The sequence below is a fragment of the Hemicordylus capensis genome, chromosome 16 (genome assembly GCF_027244095.1).
Source record: "Hemicordylus capensis ecotype Gifberg chromosome 16, rHemCap1.1.pri, whole genome shotgun sequence".
Taxonomy (NCBI): domain Eukaryota; kingdom Metazoa; phylum Chordata; class Lepidosauria; order Squamata; family Cordylidae; genus Hemicordylus; species Hemicordylus capensis.
The window spans coordinates 14,204,911-14,221,803 of record NC_069672.1 but is presented as its reverse complement, the minus strand read 5'-3'; the positions used below and the strand labels follow the sequence as shown (position 1 = coordinate 14,221,803).

Genomic DNA, 16,893 nt, shown 5'->3' with positions numbered 1-16,893 from the left:
GGCAAGAGGGCCACCAATCGAGACCGTTTTAAAAGGTGACTAGACAGATTCGGGGAAGACAGCGCTACCAATGTCTGCTGGCCTTGGTAAAGTAAAGTGTGCTGTCAAGCTGATTTCTGACTCCTGGCGCCCACAGAGCCCTGTGGTTGTCTTTGGTAGAATACAGGAGGGGTTGACCATTGCCCCCTCCCACACAGTATGAGACGTACCAGCGGGGATTCGAACCGGCAACCTTCTGCTTGTCCGCCAAGCATTTCCCCGCTGCACCAGTGCCACATATTTCCTCAGGACCAGAGCGGGGAGTGCCCCTGAGCCACTGAGGGAAGGTGCAGTATCCTCCTTTTCCTCCATCTCCTTCCCAGATGCAGCTGGCTGACCACTGCCAGAGGCAGGATACTGAGCCGGAGGGGCCGTGGCCTGATCCAGAAGGGCTTTCCTTATGTTCTTAAGGCAACCAGGCTGCAACCCCCAGCACGCTTGCTTGAGAGTAAGCCCCACAGAACTCAACCGAGCCGGCTTAAGTGAAGCCTGTTTCCTCGGCTCTGTTCGACCGACGGGCCCCCTCACCTGTGTAAAACTTCATCAGTGACGGGACCAGCAGCTTGGTGGAGAGCGGGTGGTTCTCGATCATCTCGAAGAACTTCTGCGTCCGGGGCTGGACCGCCGGGTTGGTCATGAACATCACCTCCACCAGCTTGGCAACCAGGTAAGGGTTCCGGATGTAGTTCTGGTTGCACAGCATGACAACGAGGAACGTCACGACGTCCTGAGTGCAGGGCTCATAAAGTACCTGAGGAGAATATCTGAAGACGGGAAGAGGCGGTGAAGGACTTGAGAAAGCTGCCACAACCAGGTCGAAAGCAGACACCACCAAATCTCAGGGCATCGGCTTTCGGGGGGCGAAGCCTACTTCATCCGCGGCAGGATGAATTTTGTCTCAGAGAAGGCGGCTGCATACTGAGCCAGACCCTTGGTCCCTCTAGCTCAGTCTTGTCTACACTGACTGGCAGCAGCTCTCCAAGGTTTCAAGCAGGAGTCTTTCCCAGCCCTACCTGGAGATGCTGCCAGGGACAGAACCTGGGACCTTCTGCAGGCAAAACAGATGCTCTGCCACTGAGCGGCAGCCTCTTAGCTGATGAAAAATTCTTATTGCAGCATTCCCCAAACTTGAAGCTTCCCCTTGTCAACAGAAGACTTTACTTACTGTACAATAAAAAATAAGAATTCCGCAACATCTTCCACATAAAACTCCGGCAACGCTGCGAACACTTTCGGGACGTCAGGATTTAGAGGCAGTTTTATACTGTTGACCGGAGAAAGAAAGATTAGGAGACAGGAATCTGATCACTTTCTTCATGACCCTTCTTTTGTTGCAAAACGGTACAATACCTAATAATGGTGACATTATATTTTAAAGTCTGTTGTTCACTGCGCGGGATCCGAAGACAAAGGGTGGTTTACAACTCTTTAAAAGTCATTTTTACATGTAGGCTCCTTGGGGCAGAAACCTTTCCCTTTATTTTGCTGATGAAACTCTAAGTAGACTGGTGGCACTAAATAAATACTAAAATGTATTTCTACATTACTTATGTAATAATCCAGCCCTACCACCTATGTCTTTTACCTGGAGAACGGTGTTCTCTATAACAGGGATTCCCAGATGATGTCGACTACGACTCCCATAATCCCCAGCCAAAGGATACTACAGCTGCGGGATGCTGGGTGTTGCAGTCCACCCCACCTGGGAATCCTCCTGAAGACTGAACTGGGGCTTTCTGCATGCCAAGCCTGTGACTCATTAATGCCCCGACCTCTCTGCACACATTATTCACAACAGGGTGTCTCAAAGTGGGTCCTCAGATGGTGATGGACTACAACTCCCATCACCCCAGCACAACAGCTGAAGGAAAGGATGATGGGAGTTGTAGTCCAACATCTTCTGGGGACCCGGGTCTGCAAACCCCTGATTTAAAAGACTATCAATAGAGAAGAACGGCAACCACGTTAAGAGGAGCCAGCACAGAACACCAACATTTAATCCTATATCACCTTCCTGGTTTCATTGCAGGTGGAAACATCACCACCACCACAAATATTTACATACCGCCTCTTAACAAAAGTGTCCAATTCCAAAGCAGTTTACATAGAGAAATAATACATAAATATGGCTCCCTGTTGCCAAAGGGCTTGCAATCCAAAAAGAAATCCAAGATAGACACCAGCAACAACCACTGGGGGGGATGCTGTGCTGGGAACGGATGGGGCCAGTTGCGCCCCGGTCACCTGGCAAACCGCCTCATTAGGAGGCAACATTTCTAAGACCTTGCCTTGGCTTTCTCAGATGAAGCATCCTAACAAGCTGGATGGGCCTGTAAAGGGAAGCGTCCCCATCCACGGGATTTATGGCTCGACTCAACACCCAGCGTTAACTGGGAAGGAGCTAATGAGGCACCCCGAGGCCTGCGTGCCAAGGGGTGGGAGGCCCTGGGAAGAGACTCACTTGGGGTAGGCGGGGTCCAGGATCCGGAGCAAGAGCTGGATCACCATGCCGTAGAAGTTCAGGCTCCTCCTCAGGAAGTTCTCGTCCAATAGCCCAGCATCCGCACAAGCTTTGCAACGCACCAGTTTCTGCACAAGGAGGGGCAAAGCCGAGGGTTATGGGGAAGCTCAGGACTAGAAGCCGAAGCCTCCTCCGCTCCCCAAATATCAGGCCACAACAGCAGATTGCAGAGTTGGGAAAGCTGGGAGCGGACTACACTCGACGCTGGACGAACCTCGGGGCCAGAAGACACAAGGCCTGCTTGGGCGGGAGAGGGAATCCAGACTATAAGGTCTGCTGGATCATAGGAGGCTGCCTTGAATGGAGTCAGACCTTTGGTCCATCCAACTCTAGATTGTCTACCCTGACTGGCAGCGGCTTTCCCATGTCGCAGGCAAGAGTCTCTCCCAAGCCCTACTTAGAGATGCTGACAGAGTTTGAACCTGAGACCTTCTGTATGCAAAGCAGTGGATGCTCTTCCACTGAGTTATGGCCCCATCCACTAGGGGAATATTTCACAGTGCTCGCCTGAAGTCACCCATCCAAACACAAACCAAGGTGGCTCCTGCTTAGCAATGGGGACAGTGCATGTTCACTACAGCTCTCCTCCCCTCAGTTCCAGCCCTTCAACACTGGTCTGTAACCCTGTCCCCATTCCCAACCGATTCCAACCTTTTCTGTACGTTCGTACAGGAAACGCACACGCAAAATTTAAAAAGCCTCCAGCAAACGGCCTACTCAGTTAGGCCTTCTGTCCATTTGAGCTCAGGACTGTCTTCCCTGACTGGCAGCAGCTTCGCCAAGGTTCCAGGCAGGCGTCCTTCCCAGCCCTACCTGGAGATGCTGCCAGGGACTGAACCTGGGGTCTTCTGCATGCCAATCAAAGGCTCTAGCCCATCCCCAAATGGTGGCATCTTCTTGTCACAACCACCCAGGAGTGCTGGGCCTTTTTGTTAGGACGGTGGAGGGATGTTTTACAGCTTACGCAGTGTGTGTTTTTATTTCCACTTGGAAGCAAGCTGGTGAGAAGCCCACAAGCATCTTAACACAACCCAGGACGCCTAAACCTAATATTCTTAGAACTGCTGCTGCACTGCGGCACGCCACAAGCAACCCCCAAACACTTTCCGACATGGGCGAGGAGCTATGGAGGGCTGCCCTCCTAAAATCTGCAAGACCCGGGGAAACGGGGGACTGAAGCGTCGAGACAGACCTTGAGTTGCGTTTTGCAGCGTTTCAGCATTTCTCGATGCCGCGTAGCCAGGGGGGAATCCTTCCACTGGCTTTCGTTGTTCTTCAGATCCTCCACCGTCCTGTGAAGACCACACAAGGAAAACCTCTAGTGACCAGGGCAAAACTGTATGAGTCAAGAGCAATAGGTTTTGATCTTTATTTTAAATGTTTGGCTGGGGTTTTTTTAGTTACTTGCTAGCCACCTTGGCACTTTTGTCGTGGGCGGTATAAACAGGCATTCCATAAATAAATGCAGTCTCTTTTCTTTCCTCCCACCGGCCCCGCTTTCTCTTTTTGAAAGAGCAGCCCCGCAAACACAGGCCCGCCGACCCTGCAGCCTCTCACCTGTTGAGCTCTCGGATGGCCCTCAGCCGGCGGATGTAGCGCCGGCAGCTTGGCAGGATGGAGAGGTGGTGCGTGTGGAGCGTCAGGAAGAAGCACTCGGTGGGGAATTTCGGCTCGGAAAAAAGAGGCTGGTCCCTAGCTGGGGAAAGGAGGGAAATTTAAACAACACACAACAGAACAAATGGGTTCTCAGTTCTCTCACAGCAAGACCTGGGTTATCTTAGAGCCGAACTCCGAATCACACAGCCCCCTATATCACTTGCTGATTTGTCTTTGCACACGTGCAAAGTACACAAGAGTGAAGGCGACACCCTCGAGTTGCAAGTAACACGTGCAGTACTCACACAGCTCCGTCATCCAGCTGCCGACGTCCTCCATGGTTGCTTTCACTCTCGTCTCGTCTGCCGGGAGAACGATACGACACCGGGGGTGAAAGATGTAAGAAGGATCAATCGTCTCCAGCTTGATCTTTGTGCTCAGCTGCTGCAGCACCCACAAGAAGTTGAGCATAAAGCCGTCCGTAGACACCAAGCGGTCATCCGTCTGCAAGCCCAGGAAAGGGAAGGAGGCACGGTCAAAATGCAGGCACTTACAAGACTGTGTCGTAGCTTTACCTGGGCCTGATGGTCAGCGAAGGACCACCTTGATCTCTGTGGGGCTCTCATCCACTTAAGAGCATCAAGAGCAGGAATCCAAAACTGAGGCTTTATCTCACTAGCCAGCCATTATCGGTGGCTGCCACCAATCCCCTCTCGTCCCTCAGATCCTTTTCTGGCTCACAGGCAAAGGGCTTAGGAGAGAAGTGGGCCTTCTGTCATTTTCCATGGGCGGTGAAGATGGTAAGAAACCAGGGGGAGCCCTCTCCGACTGCTCAGAAAGGATTCTAGCTCTTTCTTACCTCCTCGAAAATGGCAGTGGAAAGGAGGCCCCTGGGGAGGAGGTCTGTGTGGTGCTGGATGTCCCACTCGCCTGAAGGCTTTGGGCACTCACCCCTGGTGAACTGGCAAGTGGATCTGTAGATGCCTGAGCAAGAGGCCCTGCTTGGGATAATCCTGCCTTCAGGGATTAGAAGTTGAGCTCCACCCTGGCTGGCCTCCGCGGCCAAACTAGAAACTGCGGTCACCAGGATCCTGCCCCTCTCCTGCTCCCTGGTCAAGTGATTCCTCCCCACACCAGGAGCAATCTCCTGAAAACTGGGAGCTGAGACGGGTGGTGGGGGCTTTGTCTTGCTGAGGTGTCCTAGGTGCTTCGCCACAGAGATCCAGCCACCCCTAGAATTCCAAACTGACCCAAAAGGGGAGACCAGAAATGTGGAGCCTATCTTAGTGACAGTTCAGACCCCGCAGGGCCGCCACTACTAACATTTATAGACCACTTTTCAACAAAAGAAGTTTCCGAAGTGGTTTCAAAATAATAAAATTAAAACATAAGATAAAGAAGTCGCCACTTCACCTGCATCTGGGCCTTCTTCATGTTGGCATTGACCACAGCTGCCATGTAGCTCAGAGCTGCCTCCCGGGTTTCTCCGTTGAGCAAGACACTATGCAAGATCTTGAACAGCTCTTGCTAAAAGATTGAGAGTAGGACAAGTATTTATATATGGCTTTTCAACAAGAGACCCCAAAGCGAGTTTAAATAGATAAATAATATATAAAGAAAGATCGATTCCTGTCCCCAAAGGGCTCACAACCAACAAAGAAACAAAGTAGACCACAGCAACAGCCGCAAGGAGGGAGGTTGTGCTGGGGATGGATAGGGCCAATTGCTCTCCCCCTGCTAAATAAAGAGAATCACCACTTTTAAAAGGGGCCTCTCTGCTCTTTTAGCAGGGCAGAAGAGAGGAGAGGAAACCTGGAACCGAGCTGCAGTGTGACGCTACCACCCCACACTTTTGCAGTTTTTCGTGCTTCCGAGCACACAAAGCGCTTCACACGAATTATCTTACTGCAGTCCTTACAACAGCCCTAAACAGCATTACCCCCACGTTGCAGCTGAGGAGCCAAGGGGAAAGGCTTGCCTAAGGCCTCCTCGCAAGTTCACAGCAGAGGCAAAATTTCAACCAGGGAAGTCCTATTCACAGCTAGTGTGTGACACCAGCTCTTTAAGGCAGGGCTGTCAGACTACAGTCCAGAGTTCCCTCTCACGGGGATTCCCAGATGTCATTGACTACAACTCCCAGAATCCCCAGCTGCAATGGCTTTTGCTTGGGGATGATGGGGAGTGATGGGGAGCTGTAGCCCATCACCACCTGGGGACCCAACTCCTCCTCTAAGGTCAGGTTCCACCACACAGAACCTGTCCTTAGGCCAGGTTTTGTTTTCTTGCGCACAGCAGTCCTAGGCACTGCTAAGTTGGGAAATGATGCTGTTAGAGCCTAACTAGCTCAGTCTTTCTAAGCAGCCTCATCCCAACATTCTTATGCCTTTAAAAACACACATAAATCAAGATTTCTACAAGTGCTACAGCCATTCACTAATTCAACCATTGTATCAAACATCCTTTGGCAGACTTGGTTTTATCTGAGTAGCAGCATTGCCTCTTTTTCATACACAGGAGGGAATGCCTCTTCTACTGGGAATGAAGAGGCATTCTGGAGGGAATGCCTCCAGCAGGCATCTGCAGCAACACAAATATGTGCACTAAAAAGCAAAGTATGCTTCCCCCACCCACTAGAACCACTGTTCTTTAGATACACAAATACAGGCCAGCGTAACTAAAAACATTAATCAACTCGCAACAAGATAAAAAGCAGCTGTTTAAACTTTGGCATAACCTACCCTTGCGGACTCCAGATAGTGCTGCAAAGACTGACTAACCACCCGGGTGTTTTCCAGGGTAATGGCAGGCCCCGAGAAATATTTCTCCACTACTCTAGGCTGCAAAGAAGAAGAAGAAAGTGATCAGCTTCTCAGAAGACGACGGTTGGCCATTGCTGGACAGAGCATTTGTCTGATCCAACAGGGGTCTTCATGGATGTGTGGGTCCAGCCGTTGCCTGGCCCGCGGTCTATTTAGTTGACCAGCTGTGTCATAAAAGGGGCCACGTTAATAAAAACAGAAGCCCGTGCTGGCCCACACTAGAGGAAGGGCTGTAGCTCAGTGGTAAAGCAGGTGCTTTGCTTGCAGAAGGTCCAGACTCAATCAGTGGCTCCAGGTAAATATCTCCAATTTCCCCACTCAACAGGGTCAGGCAAGACCTCTCAGCTAGACAACAACGGGCGAGATAGGCCACTGATCCCATCTGGTAAGGGACAGCTCCAGCTATGCGCTCAGGACCTCACTCAACGCCAGTGTTCTCTCTGTCTGGGGCTGATGGGAGCTGTCGGTCAACAACCTCCGGGAACCCCTGTCACAAGGGACACTAAACACTTACATCATCTTCAGCAAAGACGGAGAGGCTGAAGAACACCCCAAGGTAAGACAGTCTTTGTAGCTCCCGGCCGGTACCAGGACCCAGAGACTTCGGCAGCCATAAAGGCAAAGACACAACCTGCGGACAGAGGAAAACAGCTGGCGCCCGGGTGCAATGCTTTCACGCCCTGCTGCCGGAACGTCCTTCCTTGCTAGGCTTCCACTCATGCCGTCCAGAGGCAGAGCGCCTGGCTGAGGGCCTCCCACTTACCAGGCTGCACACGGGATGCGATTTCCCAAACTTGATCTCGCACAGTTCACCTAAAGCCTAGACAGAAGCAAGGAGGAATCACTGAGATCAGTTTGCACACGTAGCACGGATTCGTTTGGCCTGGCTTTCCAGGGTTTTTAAGTCGGTTTCAATATTTTAACCCGGTTTCGGGGGTTTTAATTACTGCAATGGTTTAATTCTTTTTTTCAAATGTTTTTAAATTGTTAACTGTTGTTATGTTGTTTTTCATTTTTGTTTTAGCTCTTTATTGTTTTAGTGGTTTGTTTTTAATTGTAAACTGCCCTGAGCGGTATAAAAATCAAACAAAACAAACAAACAGACCAACAAACAAATGACCGGAAACAAGCTGCAAGTCAGATGGAGTATTTAAAGGGCGATGAAAGGTCCTGGCTGGCTGTGGCTGGCTCCCCCTACTCTAAGCAGAAGCTTGGGGCCTGCTTCGTGCTGTAGACTACAAAAACACTTACATTTTAATTTATCTGTTTAGGATACAGGAGGAACCTAAATATTTGTGAGGGTTCCTTTCCTGGCTGCAACCGCGGATATAGAGTCATTGTGGGCTACGGGATCGCAGGGGTTAGGTTTCCTGTCATCAGGAAAATCACACAAGATTGCCTAAAATCGGCCAGATTTGGGGGGGGGTGCAGGGGGTCACAGGGGGACGCTCCCTACCATGCTTTGCTGTCCCCCCTGAGTTGCACTGTGCCCCAGAATGCCCCCAAATCAGCCAAAAATTACCAGGGTTTTTTTCTTTTCTTTTAAAAAGGGGGGGAGCTATTTTGAGGCCACAAAATACAAAATGGCAGCTGGGAATGACCTCCGTGGTCATTTCCGGCCACCCCAACCTGTGAATGTGTGAGGTAACTGTGATTTTTGTTTTCCCCCCCACATATGCCGAGGTTGGGTGTCTTTCACCCAACCGCGGATACACAAATCTGTGGATAACGAATCTGCGGATATCGAGGCCCTCCTGTATTTGAATATCGCTCAAAACTCACAACTCTGGGTGGTTTACAACAACTCACTTATTAAATCCAAAGTTAAAACATTAAAAGAATGATCATATAAGTCTAATTAAAAACCTGCATCGATAATTGTGTCCTAACAGCCCTTTAAAAAGCTGTCAGAGATGGGGAGGCTCTTATTTCGGCAGGGAGCACATTCCAAAGCCTCAGGGCAGCAAGGGAATGAAAGTCCTTGGAGAAAGCAGTAGTGAACTTTTCCTTTCTCCATGTCCATCAGGGTTAAAAACCTCTGCCCATTTCAGATTTTGCAAATCTTCTTTTGCTCACAAGCAAGTGGGAAGGCGTCCCGTGCTGCATTTCGTAAGCCAGGGCAAAATGCCCATTCCTAAATTTGGTGCACAGCAACGTAGCAGGCAAACTCCAAAGCAGCTATTCAAGAGTCAGTCACAGCAGTAAATAGAGCTATTGTCTGCTGCACACCGAAGCCTCTGTCTTCCAATTAAGAGAAGCAAGTTGTTAGATGAATATCGAGAACCCGGGAAAAGAAGAACCTTATCTACAACCTCAGATGGCTCTAAACATGCAGGGAAGATTCAAAGGATGGCTGTGGAAGATGTTACCACATATTTTATGCCTCCTGGGTTTTCCTTGCAGCATCAAATTTTTAAAAAAGGAAGGAATGAAGGCACCCCTTTGGGAATTTTCAACATTACCGTTCTATAGATTCAGCTGCAGGGAAGAGCGAATCTACGCACATCTATTTATTTATTTATTTATTACATTTATGCCCCACTTTACCTCCAAGGAGCTCAGAGCGGTGTAAATGGTTATTTTTATCCTCACAATGACCCTGTGAGGTAGTTTAGTCACAACAAGGTTAGTCATATTACCCAAATCAATTTGTGTTGCTTGATTCAGTCTGGAAACCACACACACAGAAAAGCGCAGAGCAAGCTTTTTCTGAAGAAGTTTTATCAACGTTTTGATAATTTGTGGGGGGTGGGGGAGTCCTTCAGTTCCTTTTACAGGGAAGGTTTGCTTCTATTCTGACCTGTCAGGAGATGGGGGGTGCGGGGTGGGAAGAGACACCGAAACCTACCCCGTTGTTGGGGAGAGTCCATTAGCTCATTGTGGGCCCCAACCACTATCCTGACTTGGGGGAATGTCTGGGGACCCCAGTTTGATAGCCCTGAGCTAAGTGGTACAGCCAAGTCATAGGTTGTGCCATCTCAAAAGGAACTATGCAAAACCATCCGTATGTGGGCCAGAGAAAAGAAGCCAGTTGCTATAGAAAGGGACAATGAAAGGATGCTACTCACCATAAGCGGATATTTAAAATTGTCACTATCAAGAGAGCACTCTTTCGAAGCAAGCGCCAAGCCTTGTAAAATGGGGATGAATATCTGTTTAAAGAGAAGGGGGGGGGAAGAGGTAAGATGACATGCTTGCCTTTAAAAAACGATAATATCCACATTAGGAGGGTAGGTGGCAGACGCCAACCATACCCAGACTGACTGCCATGTGGCCTCCTTGGAAATGAGGGGGAGCTTGTGCCACCAGGGACCTCCGGTACAGACAGGGATGCCACAATGCCCCCAGCCCCTGAAGAAGAGCTAGAGTGGCCCCTCCGGCAGGCCTACATCCAAAAGAGCCTGAACTCTGGAGGGAAATGGCTTCTCTGAGGTTGCAGGCAGGAGTCTCTCTCAGCCTTATCTTGGAGATGCTGCCAGGGAGGGAACTTGGAACCTTCTGCATGCAGGCATGTAGATACTCTTCCCAGAGGGGCTCCATCCCTGAAGGGGAATCTCTTACAGTGCTCACACATGTAGTCTCCCATTCATATGCAACCAGGGCTGACCCTATGTAGAAGCTGGAAGCCTCAGCCTTCCTGGATCTAACTGGATCCAGGACATGTGCCCGAATCCTTCGCCTACCTGTTTGAACACCTCTTCGTCCTGATGGGTAGTTCTCACCAGCTCTTGGATGAAGCCAAACGGGAGATTCCTACAGAGCATATATGGGACCAGCAAAGACTGTTGTTGAAGTGACCTTTAAAGCAAGGAGAGAAAGAAGATTAGTTTTTCAATCTATAATCGCTCAACAAAAGCCCAGCAGGAAGATGCCAAGAACTAGCTGGACAATTCCAAGAGTAACAGAATCAGCCGTTATCACTTCTACCGGCCCCACCCCCCATTACTGTAGCCATAAACAAATGTTCAAGCTGCTACTATCTACCACCAAGCTGATAGTAGAAGGCAAGAGAACGATATTTACCTCAGTCCAAGACTAGGTTTTTTCAGTGTCAAATTCAGGGGTCATCTTCCTTTTGGATTCATTCAGGTAACTGGCCTGTATTTTTAGGGGGGTCATCTTAAATTCAGAGTGGTCTTCTATTTGTGTCAATATGATGCTATACGGCCATATTTTTGCAGAACCTTTAAATATTATTGATAGTGTCTGAAACTTGCAAAATACATCAATAAACAAACCAGGATATTTGGGCATCATTTTTGATTCCGTTACCAACGCATTTTGCACATTTCGGATACTATAATATTTCAGTTTTGCAAAAACATGGCTTTATAGGTGGTGTTTTCTTGCCAGTGGGTATATATAATATCAACTTGAAAATTCACTTCAGGCCACAAACGTGGAAAAAGTGGTAACGTGCCTGATTCCATTACCTTTGGAATTGCCCGTGTGTGAACTGAGCTTGTTTCTCAACAGGTAATAAGCACAGCCCTTTAGAAGGTGGCCTCTACTCTAACAGGTTTCTCAAGACTGAATCCCAATTCCCAAGATTTCTTAAAGAGAACCAAGGCTCAGAACTAAATGTGCTCTTCAGAGAGGCCATTTCCAATTTAGCAGAAGAACGCCAGACAAGAAAGGGAGCCCAAAATCCAGACCACCTTCTGTTGGCATAAGTTCTGGCAAAAGGCTTTGCACACGCTCTTTCCCAGACCTTTTAATGGCTCACTAGTTTATACGCTACAGCCTGCATCTTCCTTATTAATTATGCGTCTTGTACAGAAATGTAACTGCCTGATGCATTGCGGTGATGCACTGCAAGAAGCAGATCTTCTGCAGGAGTCCACAAAAGACCACACAGTCATTTTTATCGTTCCCGCTCATGGTCCTCTGGCTCCAAGGCTGTGGCTGTTAAACCCATTTAGGACTCCGTTTCAGATTCTGACGCAGCCGTCTGCTTGGACCATGAGGAGGTCAAAAGGCAGAACAGCACTCCAGCCACAACCAGCATTCTCCATGGGTCCGTCCTGGCTCCACTCACCTTGGCTGTGTTAACGATCCTTGGAGCACCAAAGCAGCATGGGAAATGCACTGGGATCGGATGTTGCTCAGTAACTGGCTCACCACTGGCTGACTACACATCTAGGAGAATCAGTTGAGCAATGATTACAACCATGTCTAAAGCCAACTGTCTCAACGGTCAAGAGAAGTGACTGAGAAGTCTTCGGAAGCAGGTGACACACTTCCCCACTAAACTCTTGATGGTTCCCAAATGCCAGAGAAGGGACATGTGCTCAACCATCATTATACCCAGTTTCTAACATGTGGGTGAATCGTGATTTGCCCAGGACAGGAATGGTGCTTCAAGCCAGGTCTCCCAAGTCCAGTTGATAGTCACAGTTGAGCCATGGGCTCCTCAGCTGGGCTTTAACAAGCTATTATACCTCAGTCTGCATCCCCCGCTCTGCGAAATGGGCATAATCATGTCTGGCTTCAGCTTCCAGAGCACAGACTACTTAAATAACTCACTTGATGTTCTTGTTCTTTGCCTTGATAATGCATTTGTGGAACTCGGGTAGGTTTTGACAGTCTTCCCTGAGGCAACAGAAGCTGCTATCTAACTAGAACACAGGATGCTGTGTAGGGAGAACCCCGAGAGCCCAGACTGCACTTCAGGGCAATTTCACTTTGTACTAACTCAACAGTCACACCTATGGCTGGAAAGCTAGCAGATCTGGGGGAATTTTATGTAGTCCCTCCTTCTTTATGCAACTTGGCTCACTTGCTTGCTCCACTACTAAGTACTTTGGTGTATCGCACTACATGCAGTTTGAACCTGCTCCCTCTTTATGACCAGAGTGATCTGGATTATGTGGGTTTATCTACAAGGTGGGCTGGGGCCAGGAGGCAAGAGGGGAAAGGAGGGGAAAAGAGACCCAGGTGAATTATCCTGTTGTGGAGGAGTGGACGGTTTAAGCCCTATTGCAGCGTGTCAGACTAGGACCGGGAAAACCTGAGTTCGAATCCCCATTCAACCATGAAACTCACTGGGTGACTCTGGGCTAGTCATGTATCTCTCAGCCTAACCTACCTCACAGGGTTGTTGTGAGGATAAACATAAGCATGTACTCTGAGCTCCTCCACGGAAGAGCGGGATATAACTGTAAACTAAATAAAATAAATTAATACCCTGCAGAAAGCTTAAAAGGGGGGATTGTTTCAAAACAGCCCCCCTTTCTCCCGGACATACCTTTGGTGCTTTTCTCTCCTCTATCCCCACCCTGTCGAAACACTCAATGAGGTAGTTCAGCATCTCCGTTTCCTTGCATGTCTCGATGGTGAAGTGGTCACTGCACGAGTCAGAAACGCTGGCCCCTCCGGAGCCTCCACCACTAAAAAAAGAGAAAGAAAACACACAGAAAAAAGTAAGTTAACCTGAGCTGCAACTGCGGGCCATGTACACAGCAACCCCGGTGGAGGCTGGCAGGCCACACAAGGCAGGCCGCCGACGCGCACCACTGGCATGGAGAACTCTCCCGATTGGGACAGGGCTAATCCAGTGGTGTAGTATTGGATCGGAGTCTAAACGCAAGCCCTATTTAGACACAAAGCTGAACTTTCATACGAGTGTACGGTGTCTGCAGGTACAGTTATTCACACGTTACGTGGAGCACAGGTGCAGCAATAGGTTTCCTCTCTGTAGCCTACATTTCAGAGGGTCTGCAGCCAGGTTCACTTTCAAAACCAGCAGTGGTACAGCCGTTCACACAAAAACGTGTGCTGACATCACTTGTGCAACAGTGTCTGAACAGGGCTATGTTAAGTTGTGTATGTGTAGACTCCTGTTCCAACATCGCATAGGACCGGGTACAGGGTAGTATGCAGGAGAGTCGGGAGCTGGCTTATCACACTAGCAAAGCCTTGGGCTCTGTGGGCATCCAGAAAGAGAAGCACCGCAGAAGTGAGGCCAAAAGACTTCCAAAAAGTTGCTATGGGGGGGGAGGGGGGGACACACACTTAACACAGATGGGTTGAGTTCCCAACCTTGATTTTCGCAGATACTGTTGGGACTACCACTCCCATCATCCCCTGCCACACTGGCCAAGGGTGTGGGGATGATGGGCATTGTAGCCCTACTAAAGCTTGGCAACTCCTGGTGTACTTCCCTCGCTTGTTGAACAAACTTACTGTAAGCTAAGCAAGTATTATTAGAAACATAGGAAGCTGCCGTCTACTGAGTCATACCCTTGGTCCGTCTAGCTCAGTAGTGTCTACTCAGACTGGCAGCAGCTTCTCCAAGGTTGCAGGCAGGAGTCTCTCCCAGCCCTCTCTTGGAGATGCTGCCAAGGAGGGAACTTGGAACCTTCTGCAGGCAAGCAGGCAGGCGCTCATCCCAGAGCAGCCCCATCCCCTGAGGGGAATCTCTTTCAGCGCTCACACATGGAGTCTCCCATTCCATTGTGAACCAAGGCAGACCCTGCTTAGCAAAGGGGACAATTCAGGCTGGCTAGCACAAGACCAGCTCTCCTCCTTACAGACCAACACCAACACCATACTGTAGAAGGGAGAGCTGAGAGAATGTAGCTCCCACAAGATCCCCTGGAAAGTTCACAGCATAGAGGAGATTCAGTCTGGGGACACCCTTATCCACAGCTTCCTCTTTTAGCTACTACACTACATCAGCACTCAGATCGGAATTTTAACTTAAGTCCTTAAAATACTAACACAAAAATTAACCCAGCAGTATAAAGACAGCATGCACACATTGCCAGATTTGTTTATTTTTTGTTGCAAGGGTTAAGGCAGCACAAACATCACAGGGGTTAAAAGCACCTGGAAAATAGAAAAAGGCATTTCACCTGGCACTGAAAATGTATGAACCTAATAGGCACCATTTAGCTTCCCTAAGGAGTGCCACAACCAAGAAAGCCTTCTCCTCAATCACTAGCCACCCAACTTCAAATGGCAGGAGATCCAGTGGAGGCGTTCTGTGGATTACTTAAGCACCTGGCAAACTGATCATAGGCAGGAGTCTCTCCCAGCCCTAGCTGGAGATGCTGCCAAGGAGTGAACCTGGGACCTTCTGCATGCGCAGCAGATGCTCCGCCACTAATCTACGTGAGAAGGCCAACTTTCAGACACTCGGGTCCCAAACTGCGCAGAGCTTTTCACGCCCTTCTGCTGCCGACGCTGAAGTCAGTCACGCAAGCAGCACTGCTTTAACGGCGATGCGCTCTCAAACAGGCCACCCACCGTCTCTGGCAGAACAGCTGATCACACAACATTTGCATTACAGATTGGGAAGGCAGATCCACATCCCTCTAGGAGTGAAGGAAGCTGCCTTCGACCGAGTCAGACCCTTGGTCCATCCAGCTCCAGACTGCCTATACTGACTGGCAGTGGCCCTCCAGGGTTCCAGGCAGGGACTTCCCCCGGCCCAAACGGGAGATGCTGCCAGAGAGTGAACCTGGGGCCTCCTGCAGGCCTTTGGGTGGGTGCTCCTCCACTGAGCGAGGGCCCCATCCCTTCAGGGGAACATAGCGCTCACATGCAGTCGCCCACCCAAGTGCAAACCAGGGGGGACCCTGCTTTGCAAACAGGGCCATTCACGCTTGGTACTGCAAGACCAGCTCTCCAGGTTTTGGAATTCCGCTCGGTATTCAGACAGGGTGGCCCCACCTGCACACCAGCAGCCACGGCCCATCGCCACTGACACTTCCTGTTTGTTTGTTTCCTTCCTCCTCCCATCAGGAGCGCCATCCAAGCACCTTCTTCCAGCCCATCTGCCAAGAAACCTGCAGGGCCACCCAGGATTAAGACTCCCGTCGCCCTGGAGCCAATGCCCTTGAGCAAGTGCTGTCCGGCTAGGACTCGGAAGCGAGGGCTGTCAGGGCAAGGGGGAGCAAACTTGCCTCTCCGGCTATTGCTGGACAGTGGCTGGGGATGATGGGAGATGTAGTTCAACAGCAGCAGGAGAGGGAAGGCTGCCTATCCCATATTAGGGGAACAGAAACCGGATGCATTTACTTGGGGGGGGAAGGTGGGGAGGGCAACGCAGACGCTTGTTAGTTGAGGCACCCAGGACGAGTGGGTTAAGCATCCGTGACGAGCCGTCTAGAATACCTGGACCCAAACTGGACACAAGCAAAGTCCTCCTCCTCTTCATCATCTTCTTCCTCAGAACTGTCCCCAGACACATCAGACACCGCAAGGAAGAGGGAGAAGGGGCTGTCGTACATACTATCGTGACAGAAGCAGATACGGACCCATGAATACCAGAAAGGAGGAACCGCGAGCAGGGAGGAAAGACCACAAACAGGACAAACAGGAGGAGGGGCACTGATTTCAGTTTTTTTAGAAAAAATCGTCACAAGCATGCAAGACATCCAGTTGGGAAGTCAGTAACACTCATCAAAGCCTGGGTTAGAGTGCACCATCACAAGCCGAGTCACTGCAGAGAGAGTCAGCGTGGTGTAGTGGTTAGAGTGTTGGACTGGGGCTGGGGAGACCCGAGTTCAAATCCCCGTTCAGCCACGAAACTCAATGGATGACTCTGGGCCAGTCACATCTCTTCCAGTCTAACCTACCTCACAGGGTTGGTTGTGAGGAGAAACACAACCATGCACACCGCTCTGGGCTCGAGACAAGATTTGAAAGGCCAACACGACTGGAATATCTGCTCCAGGTCAAACAGCTAGGTGTGTGTGTTTAAAGAGTCCTTTAAGAATTAAGGTAGCTATTTGCTAGCAGAAGGCCTTCACTCCCTTGCCGAATGCCAAGCGACTGCCTTATACGGAGTCAGACCATGAACGCAAGAGAAGTGCTGCAGGATCAGACCCCAGTTCCATCTGGCGCAGCACCTTGTTTCCCACAGGGGCCAGCTAGATGCCTCTGGGAAGCCCAGAACGACAACATGGAGGC

The 16,893-nt window shown here is 49.9% G+C and overlaps 1 protein-coding gene across 2 annotated transcripts in view; it reads right to left on the bottom strand.

Moving 5' to 3' along the window:
- The window catches only part of UBE4B (ubiquitination factor E4B), a 44,275-nt gene that overhangs the window by 10,094 nt on the left and 17,288 nt on the right, over positions 1-16,893 (bottom strand). Inside the window, exons 8-23 of one of the 2 annotated variants that reach the window (XM_053281160.1) lie at positions 16,096-16,212; positions 15,670-15,681; positions 13,223-13,364; positions 12,014-12,114; positions 10,659-10,773; positions 10,044-10,127; positions 7,739-7,795; positions 7,490-7,606; positions 6,895-6,993; positions 5,570-5,683; positions 4,462-4,660; positions 4,118-4,256; positions 3,753-3,852; positions 2,501-2,628; positions 1,205-1,303; positions 568-803 (exon numbers count right to left, since the gene is read on the bottom strand). In XM_053281160.1, coding sequence (XP_053137135.1) covers positions 568-803; positions 1,205-1,303; positions 2,501-2,628; positions 3,753-3,852; positions 4,118-4,256; positions 4,462-4,660; positions 5,570-5,683; positions 6,895-6,993; positions 7,490-7,606; positions 7,739-7,795; positions 10,044-10,127; positions 10,659-10,773; positions 12,014-12,114; positions 13,223-13,364; positions 15,670-15,681; positions 16,096-16,212 — 1,859 coding nt within the window. The remainder of the gene's footprint in view (positions 1-567; positions 804-1,204; positions 1,304-2,500; positions 2,629-3,752; positions 3,853-4,117; positions 4,257-4,461; positions 4,661-5,569; positions 5,684-6,894; positions 6,994-7,489; positions 7,607-7,738; positions 7,796-10,043; positions 10,128-10,658; positions 10,774-12,013; positions 12,115-13,222; positions 13,365-15,669; positions 15,682-16,095; positions 16,213-16,893) is intronic. The other variant, XM_053281159.1, reaches the window with a different exon arrangement.